General features: G+C 44.7%; 2 protein-coding genes across 7 annotated transcripts in view; one reads left to right on the top strand and one right to left on the bottom strand.

Moving 5' to 3' along the window:
* LOC142488002 (uncharacterized) overlaps positions 1-20,658 on the bottom strand; it is a 376,604-nt gene that overhangs the window by 173,612 nt on the left and 182,334 nt on the right. The window lies entirely within an intron of this gene.
* LOC142487999 (uncharacterized) lies at positions 281-20,562 on the top strand. Of its 5 annotated transcripts, none has more exons than XM_075588299.1 (7): positions 281-633; positions 739-887; positions 5,664-5,900; positions 8,033-8,480; positions 14,830-14,931; positions 16,589-16,702; positions 18,559-20,562. In XM_075588299.1, the coding sequence occupies exons 3-7, from the start codon at positions 5,769-5,771 to the stop codon at positions 20,328-20,330; spliced, it is 2,568 nt and encodes an 855-aa protein (XP_075444414.1). In that variant the 5' UTR covers positions 281-633; positions 739-887; positions 5,664-5,768; the 3' UTR covers positions 20,331-20,562. The 5 variants fall into 5 exon arrangements, with proteins under 5 accessions (XP_075444414.1, XP_075444413.1, XP_075444415.1 ...); XM_075588298.1 differs by having other exon boundaries at positions 685-887; XM_075588300.1 differs by lacking the exons at positions 281-633; positions 739-887; positions 5,664-5,900 and adding an exon at positions 9,511-9,961 and having other exon boundaries at positions 8,401-8,480.

Genomic DNA, 20,658 nt, shown 5'->3' with positions numbered 1-20,658 from the left:
AGAGGGAGAGAGAGGGAGGGAGAGAGGGGGAGAGAGAGGGGGAGAGAGAGGGGGAGGGAGAGGGGGGAGAGAGAGAGGGGGAGAGAGAGGGGGAGAGAGAGAGGGGGAGAGAGAGGGGGAGAGAGAGGGGGAGAGAGAGGGGGAGAGAGAGGGGGAGAGAGAGGGGGAGAGAGGGTCAGTCAATCGATCTTGTCTAATACAAACTACAACTCCCATGAGCCCCTGCGTGTGAGCATGCGCAGTAGAGCACAGGGCTGTGACCCGGATGTAGTAGGCAGCGATGGGAGGAAATGAGTTCTGCACACAGACAGTCCTGTGAGAAATGCAGAGGATCTGTGAGTGATGCAGCAATGAGAAGTCACTTACTGTGCTGCCCTGTCTGTAACAGGGGGAGCTATTCCTGCACTGGCCTCACCCGGTGGGAGGAGATTACTGCCAGTACAGAGCCCTTCCATAGCTCACTGTGCTTATTGCTGGGACCCATCCCAATCAGGATTCCCCTATAACTTGCATGCAGCTATCTGTGTGAGGTACACCTCTCTGCCCTGTCCTGTAGGAGGTTAAGTTACAGCTCAGACATCATCTGAACATCTCCCCAGCACCCAGACCTGCACCCACAGAGGAGAACCACAGGTCCAACATCTACCCAGCACCCAGACCTGCACCCACACCGGAGAACCACAGGTCCCAGCTTATATACCCAGCACCCAGACCTGCACCCACAGAGGAGAACCACAGGTCCCAGCTTCTCTACCCATCCAGCACCCACAGAGGAGAACTGCAGGTCCAGCTGCTACCCACTCTGCAACCACAGAAGGACCACAGGTCCAGCTGGTATCCAGCCTGCATCCAGAGGACAACTGCAGGTTCAAGAGTGCCCATGAGTTGTGAGTCACAGGGATCTATCCCTGATCTTAATATCTAAATAGATAGTTAGGGGTTTTGGTGGATTAACCACTGGAGATTTTAATTTATACATAGGGGGAACCCAAGCCTATTGTGTATTACAAATATATCCTCTGGGTTAGACAAATAACAGGGGGACTGCACCCTGGTTATCTTGGGTAGGATACAATACTGACGCACCTTTATATTCTGCTCCCAGGTGGGACAGTAATTATTTGTGGCCACTTGGTTGTGACTTGGAGAATATTTTCCCAGTGACTGAGCTCAGTTATTTTTCTCACTTGCAATCAGCGGTGATGTATGCAGCGTACATATTGTATAAGTGTTCCTATGCCATATAATTGTTATATTATTTTACCTCTGATCTTGAATAATAAAACACTTACATGTAATGGTGCGGGGACTAAGGTTTCTGTGTCTGTGCTACATTACAATACAGCGCAAATAACGTACAAACAGTGGGGATAAGAGCAGCAAGTCCCGGAGAGCTTACAATCTAAGTGGTATATTGGGAAACCTACAGACACAGGCGGAGTAAAAGTGCATTATAAAAAGTGCATCTTGAGTCAGTAGTGTAAGTGCAGTAATTTAATGATCTGCTTTAATTAGTTGAATTTCCATCTAGGCTTTGAAAACCGCTAGTGAAGGTGTTTCACAGAATATGGGGTGAGACAGACTCCCATACGGAGGGATTACGGAAGGGGTGCCCAATTTTCTTTTTGCTGCGCCGCCCCCCCCCCCCTTCCTGCTCTCCTCCGTTGTGCGCTCCACCTCCTTACCTTGAGGCCGCGGGTCGTGTGACGTCACGTGACCCGCAGCGTCATTTGCCGTCACGTTACCAAGGCAACCGTGACGTCACATGACCCCATGGTCACGCTTTCTGACCTGGCTGAATCCCGGTAAGTAGAGGTTGCAGAGGCCTCGCGTGGTCCCCCGACATTTAATTTAAATGCCTTGGGGACGAGCACAGGACCTCTGCAACCACTCGCGCCCCCAGTTTGCACACCGCTGTAATTAGGGGACAGGAGAGGGCTGCAGAGTTAAATGGTTCAGAGAGTTTGAGGTCAGTAACGAGATCTGAGTTGGGATATATGGAGATGTAATGGAGTTTAGAACATAAAAAGGACGGAATGAACATTTTTTAGTTTATACAGCGATTTAATAGGAAAACATCAGAGAAATTGCAAGAGGTCAGAAGCAGATACGTGTCCAGATCCGAGCAGCAGCATTTCGAATGGATCGTAAGAGAGAGAGCTGTGAGTTATGGGGGCGGGATAGAAGGATGTGGCCATAATCCATACAACAGAATGTATAATGCATTATTGTTATATTAGTCGTGGGACAGATAGAGGGTGTAACTTTACAATATTAAGGAAGAAACGGCAAGATTTAGTAACCATGTTTATATGAGGGGTGTAAGAAGGAGACGAATGTAACCCCTAGACAGCTTACTTGTGAGATTGGAAGGATATTGGTATAAATGACTGCGATGGAGAAGGGAGTGTGAGTAGCTCAGTCTTGGCCGTATTAAGCTCGATGTAACAAAGGGTAACCCAGGCAGACATTAATCACACTGAGATTTCTGACTGGACTCTAACTGGAGTAAGGTCGCCCAGTGAGAGCGAATATAGAGAGAAGGGGACCTGAACCAGAGCCGTGAGGTTCACCAACAAAGGGATCCAAGGGTGTTATTCTTGGGAATAGGTCAGGCTAATGCTGCTTACAGAGCGAGGAAAAGTGCCAGAGCAAAGAGATGAGTTAAGATCTGAGTCAGAATGGGAACCAGGGTACAAGCGAGAGGTTTAAGGATAAGGGAGGGAATAGGGTCAATGCTGCATGAGGACAGTACAAATGAAGATGGATGCTGCACACCAAAAATCAAGTACCGTAGTATAATAATAGATACAATTACCGGTGCTCAAGTGTATGAACGATGGCCTGTATCTAATCCGATGCATGTAGTAACTGAAGGAACACAGGGCACAAAAGGATTTGAAGTAATAAACCTAATTTCTTGAACCATACACAACGTTTCGACCGTAATGGTCTTTACCAAGTGAAATCTAAGTGGCATAATAACACCGTCACATGAAGTGCATTATATAACACCCACAAACCCACAATGCTCTCTGTTTAATCATTACTGATGAAATCCATGTGTGCTGACAGAAGACCTAATTATCTGGCGACATCATATCTCAGGAATATTAGGAAACTTCTAGGGCGCGCCAATGTGACTAACAATAATATATTGCGTGTTAGGTTAACCAAACGCACGTAATAAGGCCGAAAATGAAAATCAATACCGGCCCAATAATGAATGCTGCAGCTCAACCCGGAGAGGCTCGTTCCACGGTCCTCGAATGGTATAGGGAAAGGAATAGGGGAGCGCAAATCTTTATATATATATGAAACTGAAAGTGTTGTTTGTGCGTCCCTGTAGACAATTTGATTGGTCTGTCGGTCCGCCCGCCCTCCCACGGCTCTCATTGGCTGGTGTTTCACCCCCCACGGCTCTCATTGGCCGGTGTGCTCTAACCTACTTACACCACACAAGAGGGGAGCTGTCTGGAGCTATGGGAGGGAGGTAAGTCTGTATGGCAGCCGTTAGCTCTCCTCTTCTTCCCCCCCCGTGCCCATTTTGCAGGCTGCCCCTGCGGCTCCGTAAGAGGAGGGGGGGGCCACCGCAAACCCCAAACAGAGAGAGACACCGTGGCAGTACTCACCGGCAGACAGGGGCACCACCACACATCACCTCCCTGCCTGACCCTGCACCTCCCCGGCGCGCTGTCACCGAGGCCCCCGGGGCTGCGAGTGTGGAGAGGTGGCAGCACCGGGAGGCCCAGAAGGAGAGAGAGAGGCCTCACTCGCGGCTATACCGCTCACACAACGGGGGTGGGGAGACGGAACCCCTGCATACAGCAAGGAGGCCGCAGCACCGCGTTCACTCTGTGTCTGGTGACGGAGCAAGCCAAGGGACAGCTTCTCCTGTGCCCAGAGAGAGAGGTCACGTTATACAGGGGTGACACGCTGTATACATGGAGAAGAGACTGCTTCCAAGGGACACTCAGAGTTGGATACACCGAGGTACACGTGGCCCCGCCCTCCGACCCGTTTTGGACATGTTCCCCCGCGCTAACAAAAAGTTATCTGCAGACGGCCGTGTGGACGCGTGCAGCGGGTTCTTAGCTTCAGATAAATAGTTTAGAAACAGAGTTCCAAGTAGCAGTGCTCAGGGTGATGGATACATATACAGGTATAAATATTAAAGTTGCACACACGAATGTGTGAAAGAAGCCAAATAATGAGTTAGTGAAGTACTGGAACCAGTGCTGTATATATAATGCAATATGATTAGAGATAGCTGTAATCGTCCATAAGGTGGAGACAATTCTTCATATAAGTGTATCACATAAATGTAGTACTCCACCAGACAAAAGCTCTCAATGAATAGCACTGTACCGGTCAACAACTCCTCCTGTTGTAAGGGGGAGACACAGTACTCACATACAGCAGCTTCTTGTCCTTGCGTGCATCACGCCGATCAGTCATAGCAGGGAAAACAATCCAGAGATAGAAAACGGTGCACAGCTGAAAAAACGGGGCCAGCAACCAATACTCATGAGTTAAAAATTATTTAATGGACAACATAGTAACGGCGAAAACACACTCTAACGCGTTTCAGGCAAACGCCCTCTCTCAAAGAGTACATCCGCATCTGATCAAGCTCCCTGTCTTATAGGAAATCCCCCGCCTCCAAACACCGACGTCATAGTGTGAATTTAGCGCGAATATCATATGGAGCAATCCTATTGGTGGAGCTCTCTTCCAATCGGCTATCCCTAATGGAAGGTTCGTCCTGTGTGGACGGGGGAAATACTAAAGATACAATGGGAGTAGGTCTACAACACTAACAGAAAAAAATCGATACACAAAGACCCATAAAATGAACACAGTAGCATAAATAACGAACAACATAGTATAAACTAGCGAATTTGGTTTCCTATAGAGGAAAAGGACATGAATGTGATAGAATAAATGGCTACACTTGATATATGATAGCCAGTGCATCTAAATTCTCAAATTCTATGTATAAATAAAACTCATGTATATAAAAAATTAATAAATTAATTATTCACACAAAGTGTATGCTTGAGAAGTCTAATGATGACTAGTCTATTCAAAAAATGCAGCATAATAGAAATTAGGCAATATAGTGAGGCAAAAAATAGTAATAACAATACCAAAACAATATTAAGCAATGATAATAAGAAATATTAATATAGATACAATAATTTCAATATGAATAATAAATAACAATCTAATGATAATTAAATATCTAAATAAACATTGCAATATATAAATTAGATTTACTTGAAGAAGTGCGTTAAATCCCAATCTTGGTTCATGCCCCTGGGAGCTAATGTCCCAAGGGCATAAATCCAATGCATCTCTACAATTTAGGAGGGCTTCTCTATCTCCCCCCCTGATGTTAGTCTGTATATGTTCAAGAGCACTGTATGTAAATGTGCTCAATGAACCGTGGGGGCAATTAGTAAAGTGGCGAGCTACAGGGAATCTATCGTCATGTTTTTTAATGGTTCTAATATGTTCACCTATTCTAATTCTTAATGTACGAATGGTCCTACCAATGTAACCACTCCCACAGGCACATCTGAGCAAATAGATCACAAAATTAGTATTACATGTTATAAATGACTCTATATGATATTTGTGATTCGTGTATACATTCCTAGCTTCATACCGCCGGACCCCCGCATCACTGCCATCCCGTCGCCTCCCCTCCAGCCGGCCGCCTCACACCCGCACCGCTGCCTCCCCTCCGCAGCCTCCGCCGGTGCATGCGTCCACCCGCTCCGCTGCCTCCCCTCCACCCGCCTGCCTCACACCCAGGCCGCCGCCGGAGCCCCGCATCACCGCCACCTCACACCCGCACCGCTGACTCCCCTCCGCTGCCTCCGCCGGCGCATCAGGTATGGGGGACAGAGGGGGGGGGGAAACATGCAGAGGGTTGAGATCACCCACCCAGTCACTAAATGTCACTCAAGACACTACCCCCACCCACTCTCTAACCCACTCACCCACCCACTCACTGAACTCTGAAGTGGGGGGGAATTGGACATGTGAAGGGGGGGGCAGGAGCTATGAATGGGGGTGAAACAGCTGTGAATGGGGGGACGGACCATACTGTTAACAGATGGGGGCACAGATCCTGTCAAGGGGGGGATATCACCAATGTGAAGGGGGGGCGGGGCTGGAGCTGTGAAGGGGGGGACCCCAGCTGTGAACGCGGGAGGGCTGCATTCATGTGCAGGAGGGGGGGTGTCCAGATTGCTGTCACTGGGGCCAAAAAGGGGAAGGGGGGGGAAGAGCGGGCAACGGGGAGAGAGAGGGGGGGGGAGCAGAGAGAGGGGAACGGAGATAGGGGGTGAGCGGAGAGAGGTGGAGCGGGAACATTCTATCCTGGGCAACGCCGGGTATATCAGCTAGTGTGATATAAAAAACAAAGACACAACACTTATTAGTAAAGACTTATAACAACCCAAAACAGCTCAAATAGCTCTGGTGAAACATGCAATCTGCAAGCACTAGTGTAGGGATGTGCAGAGGTAAATACACTACACAGCACTACATGCCCCAGTGGACCGTGACACCAACACTGGAATAACAGATATAAATATATATACACATTATCATATATATAGTATAAACTCTCACACGGCCATGTGCGAGTCAGTTCTTAAAAAGGTATCTTTAGCACAGGATTAGACCGTCACGTCCTTCTCTGAAGATGGACCCTCATGGTAGGACAGGTGCCAGTGTGAATGGAAGATATAAAACAAAAAAAAGGGCGCAGGAGGGAATATAAAGGAAAAAAGCAAAATTAGTGATAATGCAAAATAATTTAATAATGACACAAAAACATATGACACATAAAAATAGAGAAAGGGGAAGGTTCACAAGATCAGTAATTCCTCTTCTCAAAAGCACCCATCAACACTGGGGTAAAACCCCACACAGACACACCAAATAACCTCCCCACTGTCTGTCACTCCAAAAGAAAAAGGAAGGCAGATATGGACAAGACAAAAACTGCTCTGTAGCACAGATGATAAGGCTAAACAGTAACACACAACCTTAGCTGCATAGGATGGAAAAAGCAAGCTTATCTTAGGAGGTATACTGCACCGACACACTTTATTCGAGCAAATACCCAGTATGTACCTGGCAGATACCTGGAATGCGCCGCTCCTCACCTCTGACAAGCCCCGTTGTGTTTGCCTTCCCAGCCTGGGTTCATGCCTGGCTGACGGGTGGCTGATCTGTTAAATGATAATGATTAGGATTTAATAGGCTGCTATGCTTCGCGTGTCTACCAGATGGCATAAATTCATGAATTGTAATGCAGTATATATATATACTGTGCAGTATTGCAGCCAGTGGGAATAAAATGCTTCAATCCCTGCTTTGAAAATAACCCAATGCACTCGGGCAGAAAACAGTCACAAACCTCAATACACCCGGGTATACCCGAATTCGTGGGACTAGCCGAGCTCGAATAAAGTGTGTCGCCAGTGTATGATGGAGTCCTCTTGGAATTGGGAACAGCAACTTCCTGGTATCGTCGTCACGATCCTGCGTCGCTGCGTGATGACCTCCAACATGTTTCGCGCCCAAATGGCGCTTCTCTACTCAATTTCTTTCAAAGTTTGATCTAATTTAGGTTGCCCATCTACAATGCACGTTGCCCTGATCTTTTGGGAGAATCTTAACATATGCTTCAAGCGCTTTGGGTGAAAGCTAGATGCGTGTAAAGTACAATTTCTGTCAGTAGGCTTCCTGTACAGATCACTATGCAAAACTCCATCTTCGTATGTTAAAAGTAAATCAGGATATGAAATCTGATCTTTACTCCAACTTTTTGTGAAGCGCACAGTGGTTTGAGGAGGGACCATGTTAGTTTTGATGCCTCTGTCTTCTCTTACTCCTTTGGGGTGTTTTGTGTTAATCTGAGGTTTGAAAGCTTATACTAAATGTTGTATATTTGTCCAATAAATCAGATCATACTAATTACGTTTTTGTTTTTTTAAATATATATTTACAGGATTACCTGGCATCCAACAAATATATAAATCAAGGAACCTCCTATCTCAGCACCTCCAGAGCAGCACTGCCCACTGCCAGCACCTCCAGAGCAGCACTGCCCACTGCTAGCACCTCCAGAGCAGCACTGCCCCCTGCCAGCACCTCCAGAGCAGCACTGCCCACTGCCAGCACCTCCAGAGCAGCACTGCCCACTGCCAGCACCTCCAGAGCAGCACTGCCCACTGCCAGCACCTCCAGAGCAGCACTGCCCCACCGAGCAGCACTGCCCACTCCCAGCACCTCCAGAGCAGCCCTGCCCACTGCCAGCACCTCCAGAGCAGTACTACCCCCTGCCAGCACCTCCAGAGCAGCACTGCCCACTGCCAGCACCTCCAGAGCAGCACTGCCCACTGCCAGCACCTCCAGAGCAGCACTGCCCACTGCCAGCATGGATCCACGCTTATTAAGTGAGTAGATATTTTGGTGGTAAGAGAAGTGGATTGTCTTTATGTAATTGAAGCTATCGCAAGTCAAACAAATGGTCAAAATGAAATATCTATACCCGAGCACATCATCACAATGTCACTGTATTAACAATCCCAGTATCTAGGAGGCAATGTTGGTTCTTAATAGGGAATTTTCTCTCTACTTCTACCACTGTCTGTATTCTACCTTATCTACCATGAGCCCAGGGTCCATTTAGATTGCGTATAGCTTATAATAACTATAGGAGATGTGTGGAGAGGTGAAAACACGAGACTGCTTTTGGAAAATAAATGTAGGCTTTAACAACATAACATTTTGATTCAGTTCAGCATATAAGGAGCCTCCAAAATGAACTTGCGCAGCTCCTATCCAAAGCGCCGAGTAACACAGAGCTTAGTCTGTAGCTGTGGGTCGGAGGGCAAAGACCAAGACAACTGTGATATCAATTCACGGATGATATTGCAACATAACAATTACACATTTACATTGTTTCCATTTGCATTTGTATCCCACCTTTGGGGATTTTAACACTTGACACAGTGTATACGTTTGTATACGTATGTTTCTCACAGTGAGCTCTTTTGCTTAAATAAAAGTGTATTATTTTGATGATTGTAGACACTGTGCTATGACCATACTCTGGTTCTCAGTCATATCAAATACTTCTCTGATATATAGCCCAGGCGTATTGACACCAACTAATACAATATCATTTGAAGGCTATTAGTCTGACATATTAGATGTTACCATTTCTTTGGCTGAGTGCAACTTTGGGGAATCTTTTCCGACCCCTCTTGGGTTACTTTGTATATATTTCTTCTACATCCTCCACGGCAGCCATAACTAATGTCTCCTCTTAGCTGGGGTTGTTCTGACGATTGGTATAAAGGAGATGTGTTAACTCGCCCCCTGGCCAGTTATTTTTTCCCTACCTAACTGGGGGAAGGATGTGTTCATCCTTCTCGCAATTTTCCACTAATCTCTGCATTTTAATTCTCTTTACAATTTTAGAAAGACGGATTACCTTATTGCATTGGGGCAGGCTGCCTGTTCTCCCGACGTTGGCCGATCTTATGCGAATCCATGAGTGAAGGACCCCCTCACTACCAGGGATTTTTTTTCTTCACCCTCAGTTATGTGTCCAATGTTAAAATTGGAGTCTGGTTACTCCGCATGGGGTCTGGGGGTGCAGGATTACCTCTCCTGCAGCTCCCACGGTGGTTACGGTGTCCCATGGGGAAAGGGCGGCTCGGCACGTGGTACTTTCAGTTTTACCATGGAATACACTTTTTGGGCTCCTTGGATGGTCAATGTCGTCCCTTTTAGTCTCTGGGAGGACCGTAAAGCCTGTTTCCACACCCTGAAGGACCGAGGGTGCCACTTCCGGTCGCGTGTGCGATGCAGATGACATCACGTCCGGTCTCGTGGGACGCCGGTAAAGCGTGGAAGCAGGTTCATTCAGGTATGTAAAAGGTAACCCTTTGCAATCTGCCATATGATGCAGCAAAACTCTTTGCACAAGACGCTGATCTAGCAAACTGAGCAAACATGAACGGCCCCTGGGATCCTGACTACGGTCTAGGATGTTTGGCCACCACCAAACCGCTGCCGACACTCGCTACAGGGCCTGGAAATGATCTTGTGGGGGATGAGTGAAGCAGTGCACTGACTAAAAAAAGATGGAGGTTGGATCGCTCGAATTGAAAAAGTATTTAATCAGTCATAAGCAACATGCTAAAAATGAGAAACAGCAAAGGGACCTCGAACACGTTTCGTGCAAACGTGCACTTTGTCAAAGAGTGCTGGCCCTCTGAAGTATGGTACACTATATAGGAGTCCAAGACCAAGAGTTCCACTTCCTGTGTTCCAGAGAGATAGGTCCCCAGCACAGTGGTGGCACCCCTGGTGGGAGTCATTCTTGCATATACTGTAGAAGTTTGTACATAGGAAATGGTACAACATACATAATAATCACCAATTGATCTGTGCAAACCATAACCATACATGTAATTACTAACAATAAAAAAAATCAGAAGTTTATTTGATGATAATGTCTTAAAAAAAAAAAAAAAAAAAAAAAAAAGATATATATTTGTGATTATACAATCTAGTTACTTCACTGTATTTAGGTCCACATGTAATATTTGGGTATCTTCTTCAAATTATTTCTACAAGTGAATCTTAAAATTAATGATTGTATATCAAAGAAATTCATATTTGTGTCTTTATAATAAGCAGTTGTCAATATTCTAATATTGTCCATATAACCAAAAATTAAGAAGGTTTGTTTTTATTTTTTCAACATTCTTTGTTCTTTTAACAATCAACTAAGATGATATGTTTGATGTTAAAATCACAAATATATATATTTTTAGATATCAAATAAACTTTAGATTTTTTTATTGTTAGTAATTACATGTCCAACTCGACTGCATTTTATGCGCCTTGTAGGCCTTCTGAACTCTGAGTTTCATGGGCCAGATTCCATATCAGATGGCTACAGGTCAACTTTATTCAACCCACAGGATCAAGTTTCCAACACCAAGACAGAATTTTACTGTTCGCATCCACAATTCAACGTCTTCATTGGTGGCTCAAACCAAAGAATCTCCGCAAAGTAAAGTCTACGATTCCACATGCATGGAATATACTTGCCACCGACACCAGTGTAACAGGATGTGTGACCTTCGGCAAAAACATATCGACCCAAGGGCGATGGTCATCGAAAGAGACCAATTTACCTATCAACATCCTAGAAATAGGCACAGTATTCCATGCAATGAAAAAATTAGTTAAGTCCTTAGGAACCTTCCATGCAGAGTTTTGTCGGACAATGTCACAGCAGTGGCTTACATCAACTGACAAGGGTGCACACCGTGTACAAGCCCTCAGAGCGGTCTCAAAGGTTCTAAGATGGGCAGAACAGGAAGTTCCCCATCTCTCAGCAACTTAAATTTCAAGAGACCAAAATATAAAGGCAAATTTCTTGAGCAGACAAACTGTACTAGCAGGAAATCCACAAATATTAATGGACATAGTACAGCGATGAAGCCACCCATCTATAGACTGATGGTTTCCAGAACAAAAAAATGTCAATTCCGCTCCAGATGGCAATATTTCAAAGCCACTGTTTGGGACACCATGTCAGTTATATGGACATTCCCTCTCATATACGTGTTTCCTCCCACTCCATTACTCCCGATGGTAATAGCCAAAATAAAGAGAGACGAGGCAGATTCTACACTGATTAGCACCTCACTTGCCAAGATGGGCATAGTTCGCTGACCTGGTGAACCTTTCCATAGACACCCCATGGAGACTCCGTCTACTTCTGACCCTGCTGACGCAAGGGCTGATACTTCATCCAATCCTGAATTCCTTGAGTTGATGGCATGGAGGTTGAGAGGAGACATCTGTGAGCATTGGACTACTCAGACCAAGTAATTGATACCTTACTTCAGCGGTGCGCAAACTGTGGGGCGCGACCCCCAGGGGGGGCGCGAGACTGCCGGTGGGGGGCGCGGGGTTTACAGAGGCCCCGCGCACTTCCCGAAGGCACTTAAATTAAGTGCCAGGGGAGCTGCAGGGCCTCTGTAAACCATACTTACCCGTGACTCCGGCGGCTTCCTTCTTGCGTCGCCATGGCAACGCGGCGTCAAAATGACGCCGCGAGGTCATGTGACGTCACGTTGCTATGGCAACGTGATGTCATGACGCCGGAGGGCGGGTCATTGGTGGTTAGGGGGGGCGCGGAAGAGAGGGGACCGCCGGCAGGGGGGCGCAGGGAAAAAAGTTTGCGCCCCCCTGCCTTACTTGACTCCAGAAAAACTGTCACCTCAGTCATATACTGCAGAATATGGAAGATATTCTTTTACTAGTGTTATCACAAGGACATTACTCCACTCCGAGCAACAATTCCTCACTTCCTTCAGTTTCTACAACTTGGAAGTAAAAAAAATGGCTCAGGCCTGCCTCATTAAAGATACAAGTTTCGGCTTTTGGTACCATTCTCAATAAACAAATTGATCTCAGTACGAAAGTCGTCAGATTCATCAAAGCAAGCCACGGATAAAACCTCCCATGCCCACGTGGGATCTCAATCTGATCTTAGAAGCATTCACATCTAAAACCTTTGAATTAGCGGTCTATATTAAAACACTCACACTCAAAGCAGTGTTCTTGACCACAATTACTATAGCACGCAGAGTTGGGGAATTGCAAGCCTTATGCAAAGAACCAAACTTCCAAATTCATCAAGACAAAATTGGGATACGGGCGGTTCCTCACTTCCGGACTAAAGTGGTATCCGAATTCACGATGACATGGGATATTGTGGTTCCTTCCTTTTGCCCTCTTCCTTCAAACGAACAGGAGAAGCGATTACATAACTTAGATGTGGTTAGAGCTTTGACATTATATGTCCAGAAAAACTCTAAGACTGTTTGTACTTTGCCTGGGCTCTAGGAAAGTGGCCTCTGCCGCAGGCATCTCAAGATGGATCACAGCCGCCATTAGCAAGGCTTAACATTCTGTGGACAAAGTTCCACCTCCAATGATTGAAGCTCATTCAGCTACAGCTATGGCAACTTCTTGGGTAGAAAAGCCTCAGGCCCCCACACAATAGATTTGTATTCCAGCAACATAGTCATCGTTGCAAACCTTCTCAAACATTACAGAGTAGATCTCCCGGCATCGGCCAATGCGAGATATGGGAGGAAGTTTTTACAAGCTGTAATTATTTTAACCATGGACCCACCCTAGCAAGCTAATTGCTTTGGTACTTCCCAGTAGTTATGGCCGCCATGGAGGATGTAGAAGAAAACGGGAAATATACGCGCCGATATTTCCATTTCTTCAAATCCTCCATGGCAGACTAATTCCCTTCCTTTGTCCTACCCCAGCTAAAAGGAGGAGCTATATCCCATTAGTTACAGCTGCCGTGGAGGATTAAAGAAATGGAAATATCGGTGAGTTTTTTGGTTTCGAGTGCAGTAAACAGTCCCCTTTTTCAGTTTTGACCAACCAGATATTTGGTGGCTTTGTAATCTGATTGTTTTGCAGTTATGCGAATCAAACACCCAAACGAATGAATATTCATTTTCTTATCGATCCAGCAGTAGGTAAGATATATCAATCTCTTTAAGTCATTTTCTGCCAGAAGGGCTAGTAATACATTTCTTTACAAGAGGTATTATATTATACCAATATCAGAGGAGGTGAAATCACGTGAAGAGCACCCACTCCCAGCTTTACATGATGGATTTTCCTTTTCTTATTGCCAGGTTTCCCAGTGGTTGTACCGGAGAGTTTAGAGATTAAGTCAGAGGTAAACACTGAGGAACATCTGACCACAATAAAGAGAGAAATAGTAACATTTGCGGTCAATAGCGAGTCCCATAAGACATGGGGTGCGCAAACTGGGGGGCACGCCCCTGGGGGGGAACATGATTTTCTTGGGGGGTGGGCGGGTGGTTACAGAGGCCCTGCGTTCTTCCCCAAGGCATTTAAATGAAATGCCGGGGGATCACTTGAGACCTCTGCAACTGAATTTACCGAGGTTCAGTCGGCATCAGATGATGCATTGACGCCGCGGGTCATGTGACGTTACATGACCCCACGTTGATGCCCGTTGCCATGGTCACATAACCCCACAGGTAAGGGGGGCACGAGCTCCGGGGGGATGGATGCAGGGTGGCGCAGCAACAGAAGTTTGGGCACCCCTGGTGTAGACCAAGGTTCTCTAGTTACAAGTAGTAAGGTTACCATTAGGGAATATGAGACCTTTTATCATGCTAACGGCTCTGATCTCCACTTTGCTTCTCCTCTAATGACACGGCCAACCTTGTCTTGAACTACAATTCTGCCCGATCTTCTTCTTATCCTCTGCAGGACATATTTACAGGGCCCTCATTACCTATAGAGTGTAAGCTCTCAGGATCGGAGCCCTCATTACCTTCTGTATCTGTTTTGTCTTTACTTGTATGTCATTCTGTTTATGTAATTGATGTCACTCTGTACGGCACTGTGGAATACTGTATGTTAGCGCTTTACATACAAACAATAATAATAAATATAGAAAACTACGCACTTAAGTATATTGTTGCTACTTCTAATTATATTTTGGTGGCTTTGAAATCTGCAAGGAGGGACTATCCAGATTATTGTGCGATTATGTGAGTCAAACACCCAAATAACTTAATCTTGTGTTCTTATAGTGCCACAAGCAGGTGAGCTATAATATATCTTCCACTCCAGTCACTGTCTGCCAGAAGGGCTAGTAACACATTACTTTATGGTATCAGAAGATACAGTTTCGGCCTTTATTGCCAGGTTACCCAAGGGATGTACCAGAGACGTTTGAGATTAAGTCTGAGAAAGAAGAGGAACATCGGCCCCCAATAAAGAGTGAAATAGATTCATTTCCTGTCGGTGGTAAGTACTCGTCTCTATTCAATTGGTTTAAAAAATTACTGAAATGTCTGGAATATATGGGAAAATAACATTAAAGCATGGATAATATTATAAGCTACATGTTCTACTGAAAACAAACAGCCATGATTTGTCTAAGGTTATATTGAGAATATTATTATTATGATTATTATTATTGAGGTTTTACATTGGTAGGAAATGGATATGATCCCCTCGCTCTGCCTGTTAGTTTCAATATTTCAACGTTTTGGGAGGTGCTACCTGGGATAGTTAGATATGGCAAGAAGAAAAGGATCCCAGTTGTTTAGCACTCAATCCCTTAATAGTGATCTTATGTAAAGACTGTATTTGTGTGTTTTGAGCAAATTAATAAGTAACTTTTATGATAATATATTGAATAAAAGGCAATAAGGAACTCACAAAAGTGACAAACGTACATGTTTAAAATGAAGTCGGACGGCAGTCCGTGATTGATCACATATTCATGAGGTATTCTGGGGCATAGAGAGTCCAATTCAAGAGCGTATCTATGGATATAACTAGTATATTATCGTAATGGGATTCCATGGGGCTGGGGGGCGCAAACTGGGGAGCGTGAGATTTTTTTTGTGGGGGGGGGGGCACAGCGCTTACATAGGCCCTGCACGCTGCCCCCAAGCATTTAAATTAAACGCCAGGGGACCGCGCGAGGCCTCTTTGAATTCTCTTACCTTGACTCAGACGGCTTCGGGTCATGCGTCACCATGGCAATTTGACGCCGCGGGGTCATGCGACTTCACATGACCCTGCGGCGTCATTTGACGCTCTAGACAAGGTAAGGGGGCGCGAGCACTGGGGGAGAGCAGGCAGGGGGGGCGCAGGGCAAAAGGTTCATGCACCCCTGCCATAGGGGATGCTGATCTGTTCACAGTATTAGGTATCTTCTAGTAATTGTGATAGCAGATGGTCTGATCCTATGTATCTATTTACCCACTGCTTCAAGAGCTCCCCTTGGTAGTGGATACAATGATCCCAAATGTATCAACGTATGGAGAATATTTATGAGGTAGCTCACTCCGTTATGTCAGGTCTCCAGATATACTATTGCAGTGTGTCCCAGACTGGCTGATCGTAAGATATCAGAGTCAAGGTGTTAATGCACCATAGATATATGCACGCTCTCCCTTATACTATTAGTTTAAAAATGAAGGTTTAAAAATGTATATGACGCATGTAAGCGTGTAGTCGCTAGTCAGAGAGCATGGTGTACCGATCCAGCATATTAGAAGTCGCTCCCCCTAACTTCGTCATCAGAAGACGTCTGAACTCGCCGACGTACATTTCGCATAAGTCGTTAAGCTTTCTCAAGGCATCCGTTAACAGTATATAATATATATTATAATAAAAGTTACTTATTCATTTGCTCAAAACACACAAATACAGTCTTTACATAAGATTAAGGGATGGAGTGCTAAAAAACTGGGACCTTTTTCTTTAACATTGGTAGCACTAAGAACTCCAACATGTTTTCAGCCCTCAGGGGCAAAAACACTCACTCAGGCTTAATAATCAAGTACAATTAATTACTTCTCCAGGGATAACGTATTTCTGTATAGTGATATCACATGAAGAGCCCCCACTCCCAGCTTTACATGATGGATTTTCCTTTTCTTATTGCCAGGTTTCCCAGTGGTTGTACCGGAGAGGTTAGAGATTAAGTCAGAGAAAGAAGAGGGGAACACTGAGGAACATCTGACCACAATAAAGAGAGAAATAGTTACATTTACTGTCGATGGTGAGTAACATCCTTTTGTGTAGACCAAAGTTATCTAGTTAAACGTAGTAAGGTCACCTTTGCGAAATATTCAGGGTTAATTGCCCCTCATAGGAAGTCCCCAGGCCTTCTCGGTGTTCTGGAACAAGCCACATGGAGCAAAATGTCTCTCTCTCAAACGAGTATAAAGGTTGGAAATGCAGAGTTGTGGGTCTCTGACCATCAATGTTTGGGATAAAACTCATTTGAAAAAAACTATTTTTCCACTGTTTCACCAGTGTGTTCTGCCTGTGCTCTTAGACCCTAAATGTGAGGTTAATTCAGAAGTTTGTCTCTAAGTTCTGTGTTTTCCGCTCTCTGACATCACCTCCTTATTTACGCTCTCAATTCTCCTTTTCTTCACCTCCTTTTACCCCTCAGTGCTGCAGAAACTGGCATGTCATTAAACTAACGGCTCTCGACTCCACTTTGCTCTCCACCTCTTCTCTCTTCTACGGACCCCTGACATAGTTCTCCCCAGGGAACTACAATTCTGCCATATCTTCCTCTCATGCTGTACATGCCCCACTTATTCTCTGCCACTCTCACCCAAAACAAAATTACCTTTCTTCACTAATAAACACTTGCAAGTCTAACCCACGCTGCCTCTCTATATTTAACGATCTACTCAGACCAACATCTGTTAGCTGCTTTTGATCCTCCATTTTACCACAGGAATTTGCTGACCATTTCAACATGGTGGATTCCATTTGTGAAGACTTCTCCTCTGTATCCTGCTCATATTCTACACCTCTTCTTCCAAAATCTCAAACCTGCTTTCCTTGACTATTTTTCCACTGTTATAGAGGGTGAAGTGTTGCTGTTGCTTAAATAACAATATAATCAGCAATGGGTAGGTGACTTAAATATTCACCATTGATTTTGATTCCTTTTTTTCCCCAATTGAATGTCCTTAACAATTCTTTGTGCTGCTTCGGAAAGCTTTGGTGACATAATGGGTCTGTGTCGCACTCCCTCGCTGTTCCTTATTTTGATTATATCTTCATATAATCTAATGGCTAATGTGGCATTCTCGTAAATGTTCTTTATAATGTCAATGTATGCTTCTTCAGCACGGTCTTAATGTATTGTAAACCACTGAGGTGTAGACTGAATCAAATTATTTTTCGTAGTACTGTACAGTAAATCGCATGATCAGTTTGGATCAATCCTAAGCGGAGTGGTGGATCGTATTTATTACTTGTATGACTTGTATGTGGCCCATTGTATTGTATCCAGTATGAAATCCGGCTTGTTATCCAGGCTGGGCAAAGTCCAGTGTGATAGGCAGGGGATTAGCGAGTATCTCCATAACAAATTATTACAAGTAGACGGATAGTGTTCTTGAGGTTTTCTTTGTCTGGAATTTTCCTGTTCTTCAAGCAGCATATAAAGAGTTGTACGAGGATTTTCTCTATGTCTTCCCCAGCTTCTTTCAAGATTTCAATTATAATTCCATTTTCCCGGGAAACATCCCATTCTTAATGGATTTTTGTCACTTCTGGAAGGACACACACTGTACTTCATTGGTCGTTTCTTCTCATTTGTCCACTACTGGATCATGCCTTTTGTTTTGTATGTTCTTGTAAAATTTCATGTAAAAGTCCACCACTCTCTTTATGATAAACGCACGTTTTTTATTGTTGATCAATCGTCTTGTTTAAGTGCATTGACCTGCTTCTTCCCAATCATAAGTCGCTGCTTTGTGAATATTGTGATAATTAAGTAGTGATAAAGTTAATTCTGCAGAGGATTTTTTATTAGTAATTTTGCTTTTAGTAATTTAATTTACAGATTGAAAATATTTGAGTTCTGTCTTTTTTGTTTACTTCTGTTAGAGAACTGTCTGAATGAGGAACAGAACAGGAAGTCTGATATCTCCGGAAGCTGGCTGAGTCCTCACAGCCCAGAAGTGCCAAAAAGCAATGATTCTTGTCATATGTTGGACACGTACAAGGAACCAATGCCGCATGATGGTGAATTTACAGACTTTGTTCAGTACACAGCAGAGACTGACTCGAAGTATGGGTCAAGCAAAATATATGAGAGTGATTCAAGAAGAAGCCGCAGTGCTCAGCTTTCTTTCTGTTTTGAGTGTGGGGAATTTTTTTCGCAGGATACGAACCTACTCACACACCTTTGTGTCCACATGAGAGAGCAACCCTTTAGCTGTACAGACTGTGGCAAACGTTTTTTACTGAAGAGGAAACTCCTTTCACACCAGAAAATTCACACAGCTGAGAAACCTTTTAGTTGTACTGAGTGTGGGAAACAGTTCAGTTTGAAGGGGAAACTCCTTTCACACCAGAATATACATACAGGGCAGAAAGGTTTCACATGTACAGAGTGTGGGAAAAGCTTTTCACATAAAAGCTGCCTCCTCACACACTACAGGATTCATACAGGCGAGAAACCTTTCTCGTGTACAGTGTGTGGGAAACAATTCAGTGATAAGAGCGCCTTCCACAAACACCAGAGGATTCATACAGGGGAGAAACCTTTCACATGTACAGAGTGTGGGAAAGGCTTTTCACAGAAGAGCGACCTCCTCATACACCACAGGATTCATACAGGGGAGAAACCTTTCACATGTACAGTGTGTGGGAAAAGCTATTCACAGAAGAACAACCTCCTCATACACTACAGGATTCACACAGGGGAGAAACCTTTCACATGTACAGTGTGTGGGAAACAATTCAGTGATAAGAGCGCCTACCTCCAACACCAGAGGATTCATACAGGGGAGAAACCTTTCACATGTACAGAGTGTGGGAAAGGCTTTTCACAGAAGAGCGACCTCCTCATACACCACAGGATTCATACAGGGGAGAAACCTTTCACATGTACAGTGTGTGGGAAAAGCTATTCACAGAAGAACAACCTCCTCATACACTATAGGATTCACACAGGGGAGAAACCTTTCACATGCACAGTGTGTGGGAAAAGGTTTTCACAGAAGAACAGTCTCCTCACACACGAGAGGAGTCACACAGGGGAGAAAACTTTGGTATGTACAGAGTATGGGAAAAAATTCAGTAGTAAGAACAATCTCCTCAATCACGAGAAGATTCACACAGGGGAAAAAGCTTTTACATGTACAGAGTGTGGGAAAGGCTTTTTTAAAATGTGTCGCCTCCTCACACACCACAGGATTCATACAGGCGAGAAACCATTCACATGTACAGAGTGTGGGAAAAGCTTTTCACATAAGAGCGACCTCCTCATACACTACAGGATTCATACAGGTGAGAAACCATTCACATGTACAGAGTGTGGGAAACAATTCAGTGATAACCGCATCTTCATCAGACACCAGAGGATTCATACAGGGGAGAAACCTTTCACATGTACAGAGTGTGGGAAAGGATTTTCACAGAAGAGCGACCTCCTCATACACCACAGGATTCATACAGGGGAGAAACCATTCACATGTACAGTGTGTGGGAAAAGCTCTTCACAGAAGAACGACCTCCTCATACACGAGAGGATTCACACAGGGGAGAAACCTTTTGTATGTACAGAGTGTGGGAAACAATTCAGTAGTAAGAAAAATCTCCTTAATCACCTGAAACTTCATACAGTGGAGAAAGCTTTCACATGTACAGAGTGAGTGTGGGAAAAGATTTTCATGGATGACCAGACTCCTCCGACACAAGAGGTTTCATGCAGGGGAAAAAGCATTCACATGTGCAGAGTGGGAAATCATCCCATTGAAAGGAATATCTTCTCAAACACCGGAATATTCATAAAAAAAGAGAAACCATTTGCTTAGTCAGAGTACAATTGGGTAATATTCTAGTAGGATAGTAATACTGTGGTAATAAAGATGGCTGGTAACTCGATACTTACCATTTTTTCTTTACCTTGTCATTCCTATCTTCTGGCTGCAGACAGCTGAGTGGGGTTGGGTCTAGCAGGCAGGTCTGCCAGAGAGAGAA

Source organism: Ascaphus truei, chromosome 2, assembly GCF_040206685.1.
Source record: "Ascaphus truei isolate aAscTru1 chromosome 2, aAscTru1.hap1, whole genome shotgun sequence".
In the NCBI taxonomy this organism is placed as follows: Eukaryota; Metazoa; Chordata; class Amphibia; order Anura; family Ascaphidae; genus Ascaphus; species Ascaphus truei.
The sequence above is the reverse complement of the archived record's forward strand: the minus strand, read 5'-3'. Positions and strand labels throughout refer to the sequence as shown.

Excerpts from the sequence above, each read along its gene's own strand:
- LOC142487999 (XM_075588299.1), top strand. The coding sequence starts at position 5,769 with ATGCGTCCACCCGCTCCGCTGCCTCCCCTCCACCCGCCTGCCTCACAC. Across the intron at positions 8,481-14,829 it reads CATGGATCCACGCTTATTAA|GTTACCCAAGGGATGTACCA; the intron begins GTGAGTAGATAT and ends CTTTATTGCCAG. Across the intron at positions 16,703-18,558 it reads AGTTACATTTACTGTCGATG|AGAACTGTCTGAATGAGGAA; the intron begins GTGAGTAACATC and ends TACTTCTGTTAG.